The 22,010-nt window shown below is 40.4% G+C and overlaps 1 protein-coding gene across 4 annotated transcripts in view; it reads left to right on the forward strand.

Moving 5' to 3' along the window:
- STON2 (stonin 2) overlaps positions 1 to 9,323 on the forward strand; it is a 72,876-nt gene extending 63,553 nt beyond the window's left edge. For 3 of the 4 annotated variants that reach the window (XM_051806723.1, XM_051806722.1, XM_051806724.1), the window contains exons 6-7: positions 6,206 to 6,408; positions 7,688 to 9,323. In XM_051806723.1, the coding sequence (XP_051662683.1) occupies positions 6,206 to 6,408; positions 7,688 to 7,771 (287 nt within the window). In that variant the 3' untranslated portion in view covers positions 7,772 to 9,323. Of the gene's footprint in view, positions 1 to 746; positions 940 to 6,205; positions 6,409 to 7,687 lie in introns of those variants that run through there. The other variant, XR_007907603.1, reaches the window with a different exon arrangement.
- Positions 9,324 to 22,010: the final 12,687 nt, after the last annotated feature.

Here is a 22,010-nt window from a genome sequence, read left to right on the forward strand (position 1 = left end):
GGATTGTAAGAGAACAGAAGATATTGCTCAACCATTTAAAAAAATAGAAATTTCCAAACACCAGTTTGTGGCTATGCTTCTGTAAGCAGTGCAGACATGCAATTACAACTTGAACCTGGAGAGAGAATACCAATATGAAATCCACAAATCTTTCTATTTCTAGTAACATGTTCATCATTAAACATTCAAATAATGTAGGCAAGCTACTTTTCCCTTTGGCCATTGCTACCAATCATTCTACTTCCTACCTTTCATCCATGGTGCACAATAAAGGTGGACAACTCAGGTTTATTTTTATTTGTAGTGAATTCTACTTCTTGGCTTCTCTGATCTCAAATAGCTTTTTACAAATGAGATGCACTTTTTAGTATGCTGTAGTAGTGCACCTGGGTGACTAGGAGGGTTTCTGTATTCAGTGTTCCCTGGAGGAAAATTCAGTGTCGTACCAGATTTGGCTCTCTCTAAGGACATATGTTTTTCCTGAGTTTGAGTTATAGTGTCAGCAATGCAGTGATCCAAGTCTCCTAATCTTCTGGATGACATCTCAGCCCAAGGACACTAGTTTACACCATAGGTTACAAATTTGGAGGGATATCACTGACAAAAGGGAAGGCTCCATATTTCCCGTAGTGTGGGGCATAAGACAGAGCTTGGAAACTCAAGAAAAATATAGCAATGAAAAATTAATCTTAGACTGTTTATGAGCAATAACATGCTTGTTAAAAATCTCACTGTGCCATCTGCAGGAGGTCTGGGAATGAGATGCTGTGAAATTGGGCCTTCTGTGGCATCTTCTCTCCAAAGATCTCAGTATACCATATAGATATTACAGCTGGGGAAACTAAAGCCCCCAGACTTTAACACAATCACAGAACATGCCAGTAGCAGTAACATGCCAGGAGAAGAGGCAAAATTCCTGTCTCTACTGCCTTCTGCAAGGTAATGCTCCTTACCCATTGTTACTCTGAGGGAGTGCCTCTTGTTGGCCTGATCCCATCTCTCCCAGTGTGAGGCTTTATTGTATATACACTGTGACAGGGGGAAATGCATTACAGATTTGTTGCTGCTGTTGGACCTCTGCCACAGAGCATCTATCCATCAGTGCAGAACACAGGACAGTATTTTAGTGTTTGTTTACATCCTCAGAGGAAGAAAGTGTCCTCACTCCTCCGGTCAGATCAGATGTAATTTCAGGGAAAGGAAGGGCCTTGGATGCACTGTCTTGGCCAAGACACATGAGGTATGTGAGAGGGAGGGAATCCCAAAGTGATGACAGGACAGGCTAAGTATAGTTTAAATTTGACCTTGCCCTTCATGAACTATTTCTATTTATTGATGGTACTTCATCCCACGGGTTTCCTTTCTCAAAGTATGTGGCAAACAAAGGGGTATATATAAGTAGTACTCAAAAGCATTGATTACCACTCCTCCTTAGATTTGCCTGATGGACCACACACACTTCTGACCATATGATACTGGTGTGGGGTTTAACTCCCAGCCTTGGGCAGCTTTGGCTGTATCCAGCTGTACCCATAAGTCGTATAATAACCCACCTCCACCTATTTTCAAAGTCCTTATAAATGATGCAGTTCTCAAGCACTAAATATAAAACTACTGACACCTGCCACTCATCTCTAAGAACACTCTGGTTCTTCTGTAAATATCTGGTCTGCTAATGAACTGCTCTGGTGCCTGGGACTCCAGAGCAGGAGGGAGGTAGTGGCATCACACTGCAGCTGGGGGAAATGCTGCAAGTGGCCACAGCCTGTAGCTTCACCCTGCCAGCAGAGGCCACACAACCTGTCCACACCACTTGGGGCACGTGCACTGCATGACTGCCTCCAGCACACGTGCCTGTCTGCCAGTCGTGCTCAAAGGAGCACGTAAATTAAGGGACCTTTTGTTCATCCACGGTTTGTGCTCTGACACACTGCTTGCAAACACAGTCCCAGGAACTCCACAGGTCTCCAGGTAGCCAACTGGAACTCTTCCTTCCCTCCATTCCCCAAATGAGGACTGATGCAGGCTCTGTGCAGACGTGAGGCCCGTGACACCATCAGCCCTGCCATCCACAGCCCCGCTGAGGAGGAGAGCTGGTCCCTCCTGAAGTTCACTGCTTGTATTCAGGTTATGGAATCCTAAGCACCCAAATTGTTAAGAATTATTTCAGCAGCTTTGCTGTCTTATCCAAATGTTTTCTTTTTGTGCTTTCTAATGGGACGGGGCCCTTTGCACTCTCACTCTAGGTGACAGTGTTATCAGCACTGTCTGTATTATTTTGTAGCCAAAGCATCTGCTTATGACTGAACATTGAAAAGCATATGACCAATGAAGGACAGAGCATACTCTGACTGTGATTTGACCTAAGGAAAAACTATGGACTGGATTCTACTGAGCACATTGCTGAAGTCCTGTCCAAAATGGCTTGTTAAACATTATTGCCCTTTTCATATTCAAAATTAATATGATCAAAAGAGTTGATAAAGAAAGCCTATTTACAGACTTTGCAAAGCTCCAATTGCTGCTAGCTGGGTTTCACATGTGGAGTTTTTTTAATCCACCAGTAGAATACTAGGGAAACTTCTAAACAGTCTTCAATCGTGGGAAAACGCTCTTTCAGCAAAGCAGAGATGTATCCTCTATGCAGAGCCTTGGAATCTGGATTTGAACTTTTCTCTAGTTTGGCTGTGTATCCCAGGCATGCTGCCTGGTATACTTAATGAAGTAAATTAAATCCTTTAATCCAAACATGTTGGGACATCTGAGTTATTCAGAAAAGGTTCCGCCCAATCACAGTAAAACATGCGTATATATGAATTGTATTATCAGATCCTTGATTGTCAGAACAAAATGTTAGAAGCTCAAGGAAACAAGATGTGCATACAAAAGCTGTGTGTTGATTTCCTCCTGATTTTACTGAAAAGTGTACCTGTTCGTTAGAGAAATAACTCTGAATAAGCCTGCTGAACAAAGTCTGTAGAGGTTGTGCCTTGTGGGCCTCACAGCCAGGACACTAAAGAACACTGATGTGCTAAGTAATTTTGCAAAAGCTTCAGTGGAGGAGTTGCTTTCTTAATCCGTTCACCTTGTTGTCTACCATGCTGAGCTGGTTTAAATTAATAATTTCCATATTTTTTGACTGCTGTGCATGGTCTTTTCTGTTAATGGGCTCTCTTTCTAGAAGAAATTAAATTATTGAAAAATTACCTTGTTAATTGCATTGGGGGGGTGTTACCTTTTTTCCCTCTTTGTTTTCCCCTCCTTATTTTCCCTCTTTTTTTGAGCCTATGGATATCCACATTAGGTATGTTAAAATAAGTCACTAATTCCATGTGTCCAGAGTTTAAAAGAAGAGTTTAAAAGCTCAGATCTCCAAAGCACCTGTCATGCAGTGTGCTTAAGCCCAGTTTAACACTTCCCAGTGTTACCTTCACACATACCCACCCCAAAAGCATCTAAACACATACCAGATCGGGAGTGTAGCGGCACAAGCCTAACATTTTGTAGCTGTGGATGGGGCTTGTGCTGGAGCACAGAGCTGCTTCTCCTGGGCTGCTGGGTCTCCAGTCTGAAGGAGGGAACAACCCCTGGCAAACTAAGGGAGAGGGAAAGCATGGCAAAGCAGATGAGCAGAAAGGATTACAATGAGGATTCTGCTCAGAGTGGCACAGGGTGAGGAAAGAGATACGAATGCATGGGAATCCTGAGACTGGGAATTGGTTGCCAGTACTGAGTGCTGAACACAGATTTTTTGAATCAGGAATGACCCATTTTTAGGCATCTTCATAATGCAGTACCAGAGAGCACCTTCTAGTGGTGAGGAAACTCTGTCTAGACTGTTTTGAAATATGAGGCTGACTCTAGATGAAATTCTTGCCCAGACTTACATTGAGCAAAGTTTTTTTCTGGCTTTATTTCAGAGGTCAAATGGGATGTTGCAATGCCTAAGTCCTCTAAAGACTGTTCAATTTCATCCTTCTGGGACAAGTAATACCTCAAAATCCCACATCTTGCTTTTCAAGCTTCAGCTTAACAAGGCTGACTTTTGGGCTAAGCAGGTGTATTCCTGCTCTTCCCAGGGCAAGTTTCTGGGCTTTCCCCACCCAGTTCTCTTTACTCTGACTACTTTCCTCCTTCCTTGTCTCTGTCCTGTACACCTTGCTGATCTGTATGGAGAAGAACTTTTCCAGTGAACAAGTAACCTGAAATCCTGAAGCCTATAATAGTGGCAGACAAGGATTCTGTTCATTTATTTATACATTCATTTACACATACATAGGTAATAGAATCTCTTCAATCAGAAAGCCCTTTGTGGCTTTGAAGGCTTTCATCTTCATTTTGCAAACAGAGAAACTGAGGCACACACATTAAATTACTTGCTGTCCTAGTTAGGACAGCTGAGATCAGTTCATCATGGTGGGTGTAACCCAAAACTGTATTCTATAGCCTTCCATGTCATTTCCCAGAAACTAGACTATTGTTGTCAATAGACTATTCGCACCCTCTGCCCATAGAGCATGGTGGGTGTAACCCAAAACTGTATTCTATAGCATTCCATGTCATTTCCCAGAAACTAGACTATTGTTGTCAATAGACTATTCGCACCCTCTACCCATAGAGCCTGACTCCTCAGGCTATAAACTAGGTGTTAAGAGGCCTGTGAGATAGAAGGATGTTTCTGTCCTCACACCCTTTGTGAACTCCCCGCCCTGAGGAGAGTACCAAGCATTCCTGCCTGAACTGGAGGATATATAATCTTGGAATGTGCTGGTTTAAAAGTTAACCAGCAGGGGGAATGAACCCAACTCAAAGGAGAGATTATAAGTCAGAATAACAATTTATTAAAATAATACAGTAAGTACAATAATACAAACAAACAATTGGTCTCAACCCACAAAAACCCAAATGTATAACCCAGTACCCTGGGGCCTGAACAAAGTGGTGTTCCTTGGGCCCTGTTTGAGTCCAAAGTAAAGGGAGAGGGGAAGAACCTGCTGGTGGGAGAGCTGCTGCAGTCTGGCCAGAACTGGTGATCGCAGTCCAGTGGTGGTCTAAGTCTGGTTGAGAGCGATGAGATGCAGCCGTCCTCTGGATCCCACGAGTGGGTAGAAAAAATGTTCCAAAACTCCAAGATTATATATCCTCCAGTTCAGGCAGGAATGCTTGGTACTCTCCTCAGGGCGGGGAGTTCACAAAGGGTGTGAGGACAGAAACATCCTTCTATCTCACAGGCCTCTTAACACCTAGTTTATAGCCTGAGGAGTCAGGCTCTATGGGTAGAGGGTGCGAATAGTCTATTGACAACAATAGTCTAGTTTCTGGGAAATGACATGGAATGCTATAGAATACAGTTTTGGGTTACACCCACCATGCTCTATGGGCAGAGGGTGCGAATAGTCTATTGACAACAATAGTCTAGTTTCTGGGAAATGACATGGAAGGCTATAGAATACAGTTTTGGGTTACACCCACCATGATGAACTGATCTCAGCTGTCCTAACTAGGACACTTGCTCAAAAGCTTAGGGATGGCAGCAGTCAGAAACAAAACCAACCTAGCTTGACTAGAATTCCCTGCTTTAGTTTTTAAACATAACTGCTGTCCAGCAAACCAAAGAAGAAAAATAATAACAAAGGTTATCTTTAACAGATGACAGAACTAAATACGTCACCTTGCCACCTTTAATAATTAGCCACCATGTCTCAGGTAAGAGTTAGGAACAAACAGTTATTCTGTAGCTTTGCATAAATTTGCTTTTTGAACCCAGGAAAGTTATTTAAGCTTACCCAGTACATTTTCTTTTGCTAAAAATTGGGATAAAAATTTCAAATGCATGTGCAATATCTCCAAATCCCTCCTTCCCTTGCTATAATTTCATAACGTTTCAGAAGGAGTGCCCCAATGTTACAGACAATGAAGGAACCAGAAGAGGACAAATACCTTTACCCTACTGTGTTCAATTTACTTCTTGTATTTTCACCCACTGAAAGCAAACTAGAGTGATTGGCAGTCCTTTTTGCATTTTGTTTAATTACTTTGGTAAATTCAACAGCATTGAAACAGGTAAGATATTGTCACTTGCTATGAACTAGTTCACCTGGGGAGATTCTCGGTTCCCTGCAGCTTAATGATGCTGCTTTCTCCTAGGTGTTGTTTTCTCATTCATCCAATGCTACTTGCATTACTGTTTGCTCTCTTTTTCCAGCTTCTGGCCATCCTCACTGCTTCTTCTGTCACCTAGAGCTTGGCTCTGACCGGGAAGTGCCTTCCAGTTTTGTCCGCTATGTCGATGTGGAGTTTGACATGCCCACTACTTCTGCATCCAAAGCTGCTGTTCGGTCCATCTCTGTTGAGGACAAGACCGATGTGAGGAAGTGGGTCAACTATTCAGCACACTACAGTTACAAGGTAAAACTGAGCATGTGGCAATCACCATGGTTACGCTGCATACTTTCATTGTCTTGAAAAGTGTGAGCAGACAAATAAAATACCATGGCCAAATGAGGTGGGAATTTGGCACATGCCAGGCTGTCTGCAGTAGCTACCCATGTGCCACCCATGTGCTACTGATTCATGGCAAACAGGCAGGATTATTCTTCAGCAAAGATGAAATAAATTTGCTTGCAGTTGCCTGTGAAAAAGCATGCACACAGCCAGCTGCTGGGGATTAGCTGATATGGTACAAGTGTGAACAGGGAGTTTTGCTGCTCTTCATAGCTCCTCCAGTGAGAGTGCTACAGTGGGAGTCCTGCAGCAGACAAAAGGATCACATTATTTCTCTGCTTAAATATTTCTTCCTCCTGCCTGCCCTAAGGAGAGGAGCAGATGGGAAAGTACACTATGTATATACCTGCCAAGAATCTCAGTAAATTTGCATGTTAGCTGAACACTCGGAAGAGAAATTGGAATCCTACCTGCCTTCTTTAAGAGCAATGATGAGAGAGTCTGAAAAGATCCTCATGGCAAATATTTTTACTGGTAATTGTAATTACATTTTTAATAGTCTCTTAAATTCCCTGGAGATGGTATTTGATCTTCCTAAGTATCCCTTTTAAGAATTAAACAGTGTTTAATTCCTGAGTTTTCAGAGATGTAGAAATTTAGGACCCAAATATAGATACCCTTAGCCCTGTAGCAGTACAAATTGGTATCTCTAAGTCAAAGCACCTCTGAACCTGAGGACAGCAGGGAGGGTGCTGATGTTTGGGTTGGTGTTAGGCAGTGCCTCAAGGAGCATTTGATGATCCTTATGGGTCCCTTCCAACTCAAGATCTTCTAGAAAATTAATCTCTTTGCTTTATACATCAGTCTTTGCAGAGTTTAAAATTTAGGCTGGTTTTCTGCTGTCACTTAGGAGGCCACTTATCATCTGCAGATTTGGTTCTGGGTTTGGATTCAGAGTACATCTGGGAACGATAATGAATAAAAAATCATGTGATACCAGTTCTCTGCATGCATTATCTTTTCTGGAAATGATTTCATGACACTGTTGAATTGTAGAACTGCTTGGATTAGACTTAAAATATTTATAGTAAATAAAATCCAACTTTCCTTGATTTTCAGTCTATTTTTCTTCACAACCCTCTCAGTTCACCTGAGCAGGACACAAACTGCCACTGAGGAAGATTTTTGACTCTTTTGTTTTCCTTTCTCATTACAAATGTTCTCCCTCTTTTTCTTCTGCCAGGTTGAAATAGAGCAGAAAAAAAGCTTGAATGAGGATCTGAAGGGAGAAAATACAGCAAATGTCAATGAATGTGCTACACAGTGAAGGAAGATCAGTCTGCAAGTCCCAAGAGGGGTGGTAAAACTAACAGACCTGAAAGAAAGGACTTGCAGGGTTTGGGTATTTTTCTGTTAAATTATAGAGTACTACTTTTAAAATAATACTCTGAAGAGTATTATTTTTTGCTGTGTGATGATCCATACTTTGAGAAGAAGCTCATCAGCGGTTTGTTTGGAGCAGACCCTTGGGCTTCTTCTGGAAGGATACAAGTACAGTTGTAGAGTCAAGCCTGCCTTTTCTGCCTCTTCACCATCTAGGTTCTGCACTCAAGTATGGTCTGGCAACCATCACAGCCAGAAAGCAGCCTTTATCTCATTTACAATCTTACCCTCCTACATTAAGCATTTTATTTATATGCCTTTTGGTTTGGTCATTGACTGAATCACTTCCTTCTGAACTGCCAAAATAAAATCCAGGTAGCATCAAGTGAAAAATTATATAAAATCTCCTTTTTGAAGTGGTCAACAGAGTGAAATCCCTGAGCATCATTCTGGAGAATCAACACACTCTGCAACATAAACATAGAGAATGATCTCTACATTTAAGCTGACGAACTACAGACAGGACAGACGATTATGTAGCTGTTCTTCTGTTCACCCCTTCCTGTCTCATCCCCCAAAATGACGTCATTGTGCACATTTTCATGGGGTCTGCACAACTTACAAGAAAGCCTCTGCGATTTCTTGAAAATTTTATTTTTTTATTCTGAGCTGTTCTGATATCTTGACTGAACGTGGTTATGGCTGCTAGCAACAGGGAATGTGTGTTGTAATAGAGGAGATACAGGAGAGACTTTGCTAGGATTAGATCATTCCTGCCTAGAAAGATATTTAAGGGAAAAACATGGGGGCTTAGTTTTGGGTTTGGGGGGGTTTATATATTTTCTTGGATGGGTAAGGTGGGTGGTTATTGAAAATGTCATGACACAATTACTTTAAGAGACAATGTTGTTTGCTTTCCTGAAAATCCTTGGAAGTCCATGCAGCACAATATTATTTTCATGTTCTTTCTTGAACCTACAATATAAGTAACTTGTATCTTCATAATACTCCCATTAACTGGGCCCCAAAATCTTTTCGAAAAAATAACAACACGCTTCTATTACGGAGATTTTTTTAATCCCCACTTTGGCTGGAAGTAACAGCAAGTCTTAAAACTTCTTTCTAAATAAAAATGCAGAAGACATAAATCACTCACATATATTTTCAGAGAAAACAGTGTTAAAAGTACCTATTTTTAGTTGTTTCTGTGGCTTGTGTAATATTTTGTCTTGTAATTTTAAATGTAAAAAAATAATTTATTAAATCATTTGTCTTTTGAAAGGTTACTACTGACTTTAAAATACACATTTGGAAAGCCTTGGTAATGTAATTTAAAATCATAGTGAATTAAAATGAAAGCTTTTTTTATAAATTTATTTTATTTTACAATGAATATAACAGAAAATTAATACACTCTTGATTTAATACTTTCACCGTGACTACTATGAAAATTACTACAATGTTAAAATCCCAAATAAAACATGAGATTAATTACATTGAGTCTGAAACTGGTAGTTGTAGAATTTAAAACAAATTATAGAGAACTTATAAATGCCTTTTTATATGCACCTAAATTTCAAGCCTATATCATCCTAGTGATACATACTTAACACAGGTACACCACTGTAAATATGTAAAGTCTCAGTCCTTCTAGGACTTCTTAATAAACATGTGATACTCTGTCGCAGGTGGCCCTACTCGAGCCCAGGGAGCTCCTCAGAGCACACCAGTTAGTACTAAACATTTGCAGCATCCTTCTGTAAATGGAAGAATGCTATTAATTTTTATGAGGAATTTTGAGATCAGTGGATTAAAATTACTGATATTATTAAATGATTCAGCCCGAAGAGCATGGGGCTGAATTTGTGACTGATTGTCAGCTCTGTTACAGACTGGCTGTGATGAGTTGCATGGCAACTCCTCTCTAAAAAATTCATTCTTCTGTTCAAAGGCAGTCAAAGAACTTCTGGGTATTTTTCCTGTTTTTCACTACAGCTCCTAGTGTACCATTTCTGAAATCCCATCAGCAAGAAATCCAAGAAAACCAAGCTGAAGGAGTGCTGAGATGTTACTGAGGAAGTGTGAGAATGTTTTGTGAAAGAAATGGTTGGGGGATTTCCTACTCTGACCTGTAGGCTCAATGTCTTAATTTTTGCCTATTGCCCCCCAGCCCATGGACACACAGATAGGTAATACAAATAAATTTATGTTGTACTCCTTAAAGAGGGAAGAAAATAAAAGGAATATCATTTTCCATCTCTGTTGAATTCTTAAGCCATTTAGCCTCTGTCATATTTCAGCCACAGAATACTTCATGCCCCAGAAACTGAACGATAAACATACTGGAGGTTTCTGGATTTACTTAATTTTTCTACCAGTTTATCATTGATTCTTTTTCTTAAATTCAGAATCAATGAATGAAAGAAAGAGTATGGACCTGAATTTAATCTTTCTTTTGTAGTTAGTTGTACACTGAAGTATCTCAACCAATCCTCATGGAGCTAAGCAGGCAAAACTGGAAAAGTGTTCTGGTTTATATGAAAGTCATTTTAATCCATTCTGATCTCCAAAGAGCATTTTTTGGATGTTCCTCCCACTGAGTTTTCAAGAGTTTAGCATGAATACCTCAGACAGAGTTTCAAAAGACCTTATTTCCTGTTAAAGGACAGGAGTTAGTTGTTTGATTTTTCAAAAAAACACTCACAACCAAAACCTTTAGAAAATCTAGCGTTGGTGTCACCAGTTCAGCACCATTACAAGCACTGAGCATTTGAACACTGGGATCCTAAGTGCCCTTAATGAGGCTTCCACTGTTCTTTATTGATTAAACTGTGCCGATTTTTCAGTGTTAGATACTGTCATGCACGAACTTTATGTACATGAACCATATACTCTTCATCCATATGAGTATAGTATTAATCTGAACAGACTGTTGATGGGAGTGAGGGACAAGATCTGAGCTATGTGAGTTTTGAGAGTAGCTGAAATTATTTAGAGATAAGCTATGCCTGTAGTGGGGATGATTTTTCTTTTTTTTTTTTAAATCTTGCAGAAAAATCTCTGACTAGTTTCAGATTAATACTTCTTTTGAGAAAAATGCAATCACTGTCCTTTGGTTTATTTGAAAGCTTTGTAGTACTCAGACACTCCATGCAGGAAATGTGCCTTCAAGGTAAGCATACATTTACTCCCTGAAGATATTCTTACTTTCAGCCCTCTTTCTATTTCTCGTTATTGTTTTGTTTAATTTTTGTACTGTGGTAAGACTTGAGCTATTGTATGGAATTTTGCCTAGAAAAATAAAGTGTCTTTGATCACAAGAGGTAAAGATGAACAACATCTCCAGGCAGCTGAGTGTATTTTAGTTAATGCCTCTTGCATTTATTAACTATGGACACTCTGCTAGAAAAGGAAAATGTGTAAATTCAGATGATAAATACTATAACTGACTTCTGTTATTTTTGTTCTAGTTTTTATTTAGACTCGAATTTAGTTATCCTATGAAGGAGACAGATATAACTGTATCATCAGAAACATTGCATAAATAATTTTCCTTTTCTGGTGGGTTACTGGCTGACATATTTAATCAATAAGACCTGTTGGTCTCTCTGTCCACATTATTTAGTAGCTGCTAAAAGTCCCTCTTGAACATTGACCTTCCAGGATAGAGAGCAATTGCATGTAAAAGAGCAAAGGAAAAGGTGTACAAAGTTCAGCCTGGAGGTACTTACTCTGTTGCCTGCATAAAATTTTCGGTAATTCCTTGGCCCTTGAGTGCAGTAATCAAGCCCTTGATAAGTCACCTTTGTTCCAGATAGTGAAAAATTCCTTTAAGTGACTCTTAGCAGTTGGTGTTTATAGCTATATTCATCTCCAGAACTGGCCAGGGCAAGAATTTGCAGCACACAAGAGATCACTTATGGATGAAGTACTTACCATCTTCTGCCACTAAAGTTAAATCTACATCATGACATGTCTGAGACACAAAATTTTGTGTGTAACAGGCACAACTGTTCCTAATCTTCCTGTTTTATTTAACCAGCCAGCCACCCACACATCCATCCATCCATCCTCCCATCCGTCCTACCATCCCTCCCTCTCTCTCTCTCATACTTGCAATTCATTCTTTGCACTATTGACATTGACTGGCTTGATTATTATTTTGTAACATGTTCCTTCCTTTTTGTTTTGTAAAATAAGTAAGTCTATACACTGGCTAACTTCGTAGAAGTGGTTTATTTTTTTTGTCTTTTCATTTTATCAGTTGAAATGGGATGTTGTTTTGTTTAAACTATGTGAAAACTTAAATAAATGTTAAGATGAAACAGCATATCCTCATTTTCACTGTGAAATTGAAAGTTATATGTGCTGTACATTCTGATAAATCAGAGGCCTTGAATTCAGAAGAGGAAAAGGTGATGTTTTGAATGGCATAAAGAACAATATAAATTAGAAGTAATGGGACTGCATACAGTAAAGAGATTATTTAATTTGATCTCCAGATTAAAAGACAGACTGCAAAGGAAATGGAGCAGGCCTAGGACTTGAGCCACGTAACAGGTGTGTGGAACAGTACTGACATAATATGGAAGATGTTCCAACATCTGAACAAAACCATCCTGAAACAAAGTAATTGAGGACTGAAGCTTCTGCTCAATGGTCTCTTCTGTTCTTTGACCATAAAGCCAGGAGTACCTGAAAGGGTGGTGTCTTCCTGTGATCAGAACATCTGTTTGCAAAGCAAGTATAAAGTACTTATGGATTTCTCTGCTATGATCCCCTGTGTTCTTTCGAAGTAGAGTAAGCCATGTATCATTTCATACATCTTTACACTTCTCTCACAGTCACTGAGACCCCCTTCAGTCTGCTGTCTTTATCAAAAGCATTCCCTATATGAGACTGAAGAGCTGGGCACTCTTGACCAAAGAAAATCGGATACCCACCATAAGTGGTGTTCAGATTATTGCTTTGAGATCAGCACATTCTCCGTAGGAAGCCTCAGTACAACTGACAGTAAATCAACCATTTTACAGTATGAGAAAATGGAGGTACACAGGGAATGATGCCTCATGTTCATTATTCAAGATTAAATCAGGTCAGCCAGAAGAAAAAAGAAAAGTTTGAAAAGATTCAGGGGCTGGTAGTAATAGCAGGTTATTTACTATAATTCAGATATTCAGTGACATTTGGAAATGATCCTATAAAATTGGGAGGGTAGGATTATATTAAACATGATAGTTTGCTAATATACAAAATGTTTTTAAATGAAAATTAAAGACAAAAATGAGAGTTTGAAACCAGAGGGCTCAGAGTTCCTTGGCAATAGTGCAGTTCTTAGAGAAAAGCCAAAATAACACCCTACAGGAGATGGAGAAATCAGAGTGCCACTGCAATGTGTACCCAAACAAATGTGTGCCCTAGAGTGAGATAGCACCATTTGCAGAGAAAAAACACCGCAATTTTCTCTCACTGCTCTTTGTTGCCCTCACCATCTAGTCCAGATATGTTGAAAATTTGTAAGACAAAAGGTGCTGAAAGTCAGCTGAGGTCAAACGAAAGATGGAGGAGCAGCCCACTATTCCGGCTTAGGTGCAGGTCTGGGTCACAGCAGATGTGTCTGAACCATGAAGCACACCAGTCACAGAAAAAGCTCCTGTTGTTTTGGTCACAGTATCAGAAGCTTAACAGCAACTGCTGTATATAAAGTAACTGGAGTAGTATTTCATACACCAGCTAAGAAACATGTCTTTCTCAGCCCTGAATAACAGGACAGCAAAGCCTGATGGAAAGGTGTGACTATACTAGTGCCTGCAGTAGCACTGGGGTGCTGCAGCAAGGGGCAGACACATGCTGGGGTTAAGGGGGTCTGGGCAGACTTGTCCTTCCCTGGTCAGAGGCCTTCTGCAGTCTCCCATTTGTTACTGCCCCACAGGCTGTAGATAAACTGGGAGCAGTCAGCTCGGCCTAAAGAGCTTCTGAAGGAAAAGGATGAATACAGGGTGATTATAGCTGAGAGTAATTTCCTAAATTGAGAGCCTCTTTTGTAAAGGTTTCCCTGATGCAGGACTGAAAAGAAGAGCTCAATTCCCCTGTGGAAGCAAAGAAATTTGTCAGTTCAGCAATTGTACAAATACAGGGAGTACTCAGATTAAAAGGGAATGAAATGGGAAAACTTCATGTCAGTGCACCAGTGCAGGCAGAATTGTAGCAGAGTTCTGAGTTCAGGTCTAGAGAAACAAAAGCAAAACTGCAGACAGTTTTCAGCTGAGACTAAGGGAGTTTGACCACTATGGCACCCCATCTCCATCTCCCTTTGGTCAAAATCTTGCTTCTCAATGTATCAGTTAGCAGGCTTTTTTCCCCCCCCCCAAGCTGTTACAGGTACCCTTTGCCCTGGCAGTCAGGAAGTGACAGTTGGTGTGAGAGGAACACCCAGGGGAGTGCGGGTGGCAAAATAAGATACGCTGAAGTTACAATCTCAGCAGAGAAAAATGTGTGCTAATACGTCATGACCTGTGACAAATGAGGAACTATGCAAAAAAATGTGACTTGGGGAGTCCCAGTCTACAAAGACTGACCCTGGGAAAAAATAGTGTAAAAATCCATATGAATGTTATGAAAGATTGGAAGGCTTGTGAACAAATAGAATTGGATTTGGAACTGAACCACATTGTCAAAATCAGCTTTCAAATTGTACAGGACCAACAGACACAGCATGATGAATGTGAGTTGACTGTGACATTTCTGCTGGGTAAGTTGGGGTTTGTGGTGTGGGTCCTACCTGGAGAAATGAACCATGGATTGGAGCAATAAGGCATTTAGCTCCATGGTCACGCTCCCTGGGTTCACAGGAGCAAAGGGATGGTTGCTGTCTAGTGATCACTGCCAGATCTTTGCCTGGACCACTGACCCACTGCATTGAGCAGCCTCTGATTTTCAGGCCTGTGAACCCCATGCAGAATTTTGCCTGTTGTTAACACACTGGAAAACAATTAGATCTCAAAATTGGGTTTAAGAGTTGACTACCTCTGCTGATTCCATGTTTAGCTGAGAAAAGGACAAGAGAGAAATTAATTTTTCAGTTGTGTTGACTAATCTTTTCCACCTAAGTAGTCCTTACTTGTATGCGCAGTCATGCACATATTCAGTTTAAATTTACATCCATAAAGCTTTTTAAATACCTCCAGCAGAAAATCTTCTAAAAGGATTTAACATTTAACTATTGTCTATTAAAAAACAAAGCATATGTGTGTGTTGTATAGGCATGCATAGACTTATACAATTATGCATTGTATGATGGGAAGAACAAGTTGACAAAAAAGTTTGATCTTTTTATTTTCTGACCGCTGTTTTAAAAGACAGCCACCCCCCACTGTCCCGAGATATGCCACTGGGGCTCAGTCCAAGTCTGGGCAGCCGAGCCCACTACTCCCATCTAGTCAACCCCCATGCAACTGCCTCATTCTGGGAGTACCAAAATTCCCAGAAGCTCTCATAAATTTGCATGAAAGATGTCTGCAGACACCTACTGTTCCTGCATGTGCCTCAAACTACCACAATTCTATACAGCCTAGTCCAGCTTGGGTTTCCAAGCCAGGCATTCTCCTACTCTCCCCCTCTTGAGGATTCCAACCTGCTGCTGTGCTCAGAATGAGTATTTATTTATTCTATAAACCTGTGCACTGGTCAGAACACTGCACTGCTGGGAAGCAAATGGGTTTGGGGTCCCTTTCTCCTCCTTGTTTGAGACTACCTAGAGGGTAAGTACAGAGGTAGAGACAATTCAAGACTGAAAAGAACTGAAGGCTTTGAGCACTTAGGGTACTGACTGGGTTTGTTCATCCTTGACTGCAGTTTCCGAAATTCTATTGAGTATATTATGGAAATAGTCCTTGGAGCATGAACTAGACACCAGACCTACCCTCTCCCTCCATACAAATTGCTTTTTCTGCTGAGCTCACTGGATCTAGAAGGCCTGTTGTCCAGTGAAAGTACTTAATAGGATAAGTAATAACACCATTTGAGGATAGTGCCTTATCTGTTTGCTTAGGTTCTATGGAAGTGTTTAAATACATCCTTGTGCTGTATTTGCTAAGAAGCAAATTGTTATAGAAACTCTCCTTCCTGAAACAAAATGATCCTTCTATATTAGAGCCTGGCAAGAATACAACTATATGCCTTTGAAGAATAGGGACAGTTTTCCTTCCTATCTACAAAAAAACACATGAAAAAAATCTCTCCTGAAGTAGTTTCTAACCTAATTTTTAGGTTTAAGAAAATTATGTATTACATACTAATTTTCAGCCTATGTTAATTTAATGATTACTATGCATTGTGAGCCCATTTTTATAGACGTTATAGCCAATGGTCATTGCTCTCAATGTGAGAGCTGCTGGACAATTGTAGCTCAAAGTGGGAAAATTTTAGAACACATTTCTCTGATTTGTTTTCTACTGGGGTTACAATACTGGCATAGGAGTTCTGCCTCCCTCTTGTGGCTACATCTTTTATTTTTGACTTGGAAAAGAAACATTTACAGTGCAGCCACAATCAGAGTTCTTGCTGGTTACCTTCCTGATAGTTAACTTCCTGATGTCTCCTCCTCAAGTTTAATAAAAAACCCCCATTATGTCAGGAATCTCCCATCAAAAAATGTCTACCTAAGGAAGAGATTCTTTTTCACATTCATATGGGAACAACTGAACATGTTTGATAAAATCTGTAGTAACTCATGCTGGTTACATTTTGTAATTGAGTCTGAATGTTAACATTCAAGTCATCCAAATGTATGAGCTCCATCTAGGAGTTACTAAGATATACCCCAGGGGATTTGATATTTTCAAGTAGAGTAAAATGTCATGGCCTATACATTTTAGGATATCACTTTGTTCTTTCCTATCGCCTTCCATTTGAATATCACATGATCCTTTTCAAACATTAGGAAATCAAGCTCTCTGAAGAGTTAAATCAAATAAAGCACTATACATCTCATGATAAGAAAACCAAGATATCATTAAATCAATGCCTTGGAATGATAGAGCCCCAGCTCAATGCAGATCTGATGTCCCTCCACTGTTTCCCTAAACCAGGACATCTTCTTCCTTCAGGGTCCTTAGCTGACTTACAGCATTTGTAGGTGATTTAACTTGAATGCGCCTACTCTGTGCCCTTCTTCATTCCTTTGCAATTTACACTGATATCAATATAGCCCATTTACTGACACAACATTCAGAAAGAAATATGAATTGTGTCTTGAAAGCCATTACTGGAAACTAGGCAGGAGGGACATGGAAATTTGCAGCAGAATTCTACGGTAATGGAAAGAGAATAAGCTGCACGGCTTAAACACAATTGCTGGTCATCTTGCTTTGTCAGATCTAAAAGAAAGTGACTCTGTAGTTCTATACCACTGCTACTTGGTTCCATCCTCCAGTTTCATCTCCAGTTTCATCTGGCTTTGGCAGCAGGGCAAGGAACTTGCTTTGACCACTGATACGTTTAGAGTGATGTGGATAGAGATATCATCAGTTTGGCTTTGAACGTACTCTCATCTGCTTCCCATTAGATCATATCCATCAGCACCTCCTTGACAGCTGGCCACATTCATGGGAGCTGAGCTCAGCTGAGGTCAGAGTACAGACTCTGCCAGGGGCTGGCTGCAGTGACAGCTATAATTTCTTGGGAAAAATCATCCCTGGTGCGTACAGAACACATCCAACAAAGGCAGCCTTGGGTCCTCACCCTACAACTGTTAACAGTGTGTCTTCATCTGAACAGCTGGGTCAGAGTATGGAGTAGTCCTTCCAGCACAAATGCAGCTGCCTGAAAATCCTATAAACTGGAAGTTCCGTTTTCTATTCAGTGGGTGCTCTGCCCATACCATAAAACAGTGCAAACAAAATTGCAGGTATAGTGGATGTGATGGGATGCCTCATTAGAAATAGTTCTTTTCAAGAGAGACATAGCTATGCTGACTCCTAATCTGCCTGGAGTCCTTGTAAGAGAAACGAGACGGCTGATGACAGTAGGCTGTATGGCAGGTCTAGGAAGATTTGTAGTGGAAGATGATACTTAAGATGGAATAACTATATTTCATCCAAAGCAGCAAGACAAGGTAGTAGGAGCAAGCAGCTGAGGGAAAATGTGAGCTCCAGTCTATAAGGGCAGCTTCCCATTGTTTTTTTACACATTTACAGATGTCAAAATCTCGGTATGGCAGAGAATCCCAGGTTATACATCAGTTACCATGAAGACTGGAGCAGAGAGGAGCTCTGGAAATGGGTCACAGGTTAGGAATGGCAATAAATGCTTAGCTCTGTTACAGGATGAGTTGGGCTGGCTTATTCCTGCTGTTTTCCTTTCTCTCAAAGCCAGGGACTCCAGCTGCCCAGCAATTCTCACACTAGTGCAGCTCTGCAGTTAGGTAATTAGCCACAGAATGTGAACTCCACATTAACTGCTCATAAGCCATAGGTTGTCTCCGGCTGAGTTCATGTTCACTGTTCCTCACTGGGAAGACTGAACTCAGCCAAAACTGAACTGGAGTGGTTTTCTGCAAATTCCACCCAGTCCTTGAAAAACAACCCTAGGACTCATCAAGGGGAAAAAAAAAAAAAAAGGAAAAAAAGAAAAGGAAAAAAGTCATCTCTGCCTGATGCCTCTTATGCTGGGTCCCAGAAGGGACATATGATCACCTCTGAATGGGCAGCAAAATGTAGGACACACCCATGTTTTTTTCATGAAAGCTGTAGACTCTGGGCCCTTAAATCAGGTCTATGAGATTCTCAACAATTCAGAAGCTTGTGTGGTTTGCAAGGCCACTCACTTGGGCACAAAGGAACAGACTTATTAAGTGGGAGGCAGGGAGCATCCAAGGTGGAGCAAACCTGCCTTGCACAAAACCACTTTTAGCGGGCATGTGAGCATGTGGCTGAGGGACAAACCGCTGGGTAAAATACACGACAGCACATCTTGGCGGCGGCGGCAGCCTCTGTGCTGTCTCCCATTCCACCAGCTGTGACAGGGAAGTTGAGGCCAGGGAAACACATGCTCCCAAAGGAATCACAGGGTTATCACGCACACAGACCAGCACCATGCCATAGTTATACACTGCATATTTGTATTCTGGCATACCCCAGAGGAATTACTTTATCCTAAGTCACCACGTGGAGCCTGATGTATGTAAGGCTTCTGAAGGCACATTATACAGATCACTCTGAAAAATTTTCTCTATGAATATTTCACTCTCTGATGCTTGTATATATCAGGAATAACTTTGCTGAAGTTAATTAATTTCTGCTGTGGATCTTTGCACATCATAGCTGCTCCCTGGAATATATAGCAGTAGTCAGTAAAAACATTTATCAGCATGCTAGGTAAGGCTCTGCTTTGGATCAGTACACTAAAACATTGCCTGTAATTGGTATTTTAAGTCTGGGTTTTTTTGTTATCTAACTTCTTTGTTGCTTGGCTTTATGGATCAGAGCCAGTAATATTTTGGCTGTTGTCAGAACCTCATAACAGTTGAGTAGCTTTCATTCATAACAGTCACAGTCTCAGTGATTAATGTTACCACTTAAAAAGCACTTCACCAAGGTAATAATGTAGAATGTGTAACTCTAAGGCACTCCTTTAGCTCACAACCTTTCAGAGAAGCTCTAACCTTCAGAATTTTAGGGACTTTTTTTAGCTATTTAAGAATTGCTACTCTGTATCCAAATTATGAATCATTCAGTTTGCGGAGAGTTAAGCATTAGGTCAAACATGTATATACATGAGAAAAATGAAGGGGTGGTCCATGCCCTAAGACCAGTAATCTTCCTCCTACAAGCATTAGAGCTTTCTTACAGCAAGCCGGGTGTGCATTTTAGTAATGGCCAATTCTTCTTCAATAAAAGGAAGCCTGGAGACTTTTCTACATGACAAAGCATTTGGCAACAATGTTGTTTTGAAGCATTTCCTCCTCTGATCACTTATTTCTACTCCTGTCAGCTCTTTCAGTCGCACTAACACGTCTTTTGTAGGGCTGCCCTATGAGCCAGATAGGAGACTGATCCAGGTTAAAAATTAGCCAGCATAGGAAAAAAAAAAAAAGCACAGCAAGGAACTGGCACAACTGCAAAAGCAGAGCGCGGTGACACAGGGACAGAACGAGCACACAGTGGTATGGGAAGGAAGTACGAATGCCTGAAATCCTCATTATCACTGAATGCTTGGGGTCGTGGGAAAGACGGGGCCAGTGTCTCAATTAAGTTTTGCCTTTACGAATTAAGCATAGTTTTGTCAAACAGAAACATGAAAAAACCAATATCTGATCCACAAATCCATTACGGCAAAAACCTCTGCTAAGGTGTAAATAAATGCAGCACATGGCAACAGCCTGGAAAAGAGCAACTTTCCTCCTCCAGCTGTAGCTGATCATTTACTAGAAACAGCTGTTATAAAGACCATGGTGCACATGTGTGAAATTATTTTTTGCAGGAGACTAAGGAAAGTCAGTTCCCTAAGCAGAGTAGGTACAAGTGGTACTATAAAAGGAATAGTTTTGCAAAATCTGACATGGCATTTGTGTATAAATCAGAGAAGGAACTAGGATTCTGCTAGAGGAGAAATCTTAGTGTTGAGGGGAGAGGGTCCAGCAGTTAGTGTCAACTTTAGAAGAAAGTCTCTGATCAGTCCTCTGGGTTTTGTGGTGCTATTCTTCAGTGTTTGAAGGCCTGAGAGGTCTGTTGAAGACAGACGGGGACAGAAGGGGTTACAGTAACATATAGTAGCCAGTGACCTGCTAATGTGGTCTTCCTTGAAGATGCAAGTTGGGTATTTTGTTTGGGGGAGAGAAAATGGCTTTCTAACCTTGGTAGCTATGTAGCTCTGACTGTATAACTAAGCACAGAGTTTTATTGTCCAGTTTAAACATGCTCTAATGAGACAGGTGTATATACAAGTTGCTTTCAAACAACTATACATATTCTGACAGTAAACTGCCTAAACTAGAGAAAAATTGTTCGTATTTCCTACTTTGCTCGAGTAAGCACTTAGTAAGAGCAGAGTAAGCCTGAGACTCTAAAACTCTAATCATGAAATAAAAGCTTAATGTGTAGCAAGATTTTCTTGAAGATCTTGCTGCTCTAGCACTTCAAGATGAGACTTTGCCGAAACATTTTCTGCCCTCCGCAAGGTCACAAGAGACAAAATACATTGCTATAGGATGACAAGGTTTGTCTCTCTGTGGGCTGTGAGGAGGGCTGTTGAATTGTGTATATATTAGACCTTTAAGTCTGGTGTTAGTGTGCTTTGGTAAAGCATATTGCTGTGCTTCAAATTCTAAATATGAGAGCAAATCCAACTAGACTAATAGAGATGCTTTCCAATAAGGGTGATGTGAGCTACTTCATTCAATTTCTGCCTCGCTAAAAGAACTTTTTTGGAAAACCTAATGCTGAAGGCAAGAGGAACACGTTTGCTGGCTTTTTTTCCCAGCTACTAGATCACAGTGAGCAGGTTGTTAGGAGAATGTCACTCAATATATACTTTATATCATTTAATTAAGGAATTTTTATACAATACCTGAACACTGTTTGTTTGAAATTCATATCACGTAAGTTTTGTTATGTGTCAGCATCTCTTTTGACTCTTGAAGGCTGGTTGTATCCAGAAAAGCTTTAGTATGATGTATCTGCTGTTAAGTTCTGCCTCTGCCCAACATTTTGGATTGTGGCTTGTGCCACCTTTTTTTTTTACCTCTGTTGGACACTTAAAAAAACCAAACAAACAAAAAGAACAAAAACCCCACCCATGCACTCACAAACAAACAAAGTTTCTCGAATTTTATTTAAGGTTATACTCTGTCTTTTGTACAGTGAATGGAAGCAGTGAGAGACTTAAGAGGTGAAAATAAGCTCTAATCTCACAATGTGTGAGCATAACTCAAGAAGCATTTTCCTCTATTAACATTTTTTAGACTGACTTGGTTCTGTGTATGTTCCTGTTTTACCCTTTAATACACACTACTACAATTTAAAGTTAAATGCATATCTCATTCTTCTGGAAAACTGTCATTTCAGAGATTGGATCAGAAAGTTTACTTCCTTGACTACTATGTTACCAGAGCCTTCTCAAAAGTGTTCAGCAGCTTAGCTAGTTTTTAAGGAAAGAGTGTAATATACTGGGTGAAAATTGTATGT

This window comes from Manacus candei, unplaced genomic scaffold (assembly GCF_025592945.1).
Source record: "Manacus candei isolate 608988 ecotype Guabito, Panama unplaced genomic scaffold, ASM2559294v1 h1tg000067l, whole genome shotgun sequence".
NCBI classification, from domain to species: domain Eukaryota; kingdom Metazoa; phylum Chordata; class Aves; order Passeriformes; family Pipridae; genus Manacus; species Manacus candei.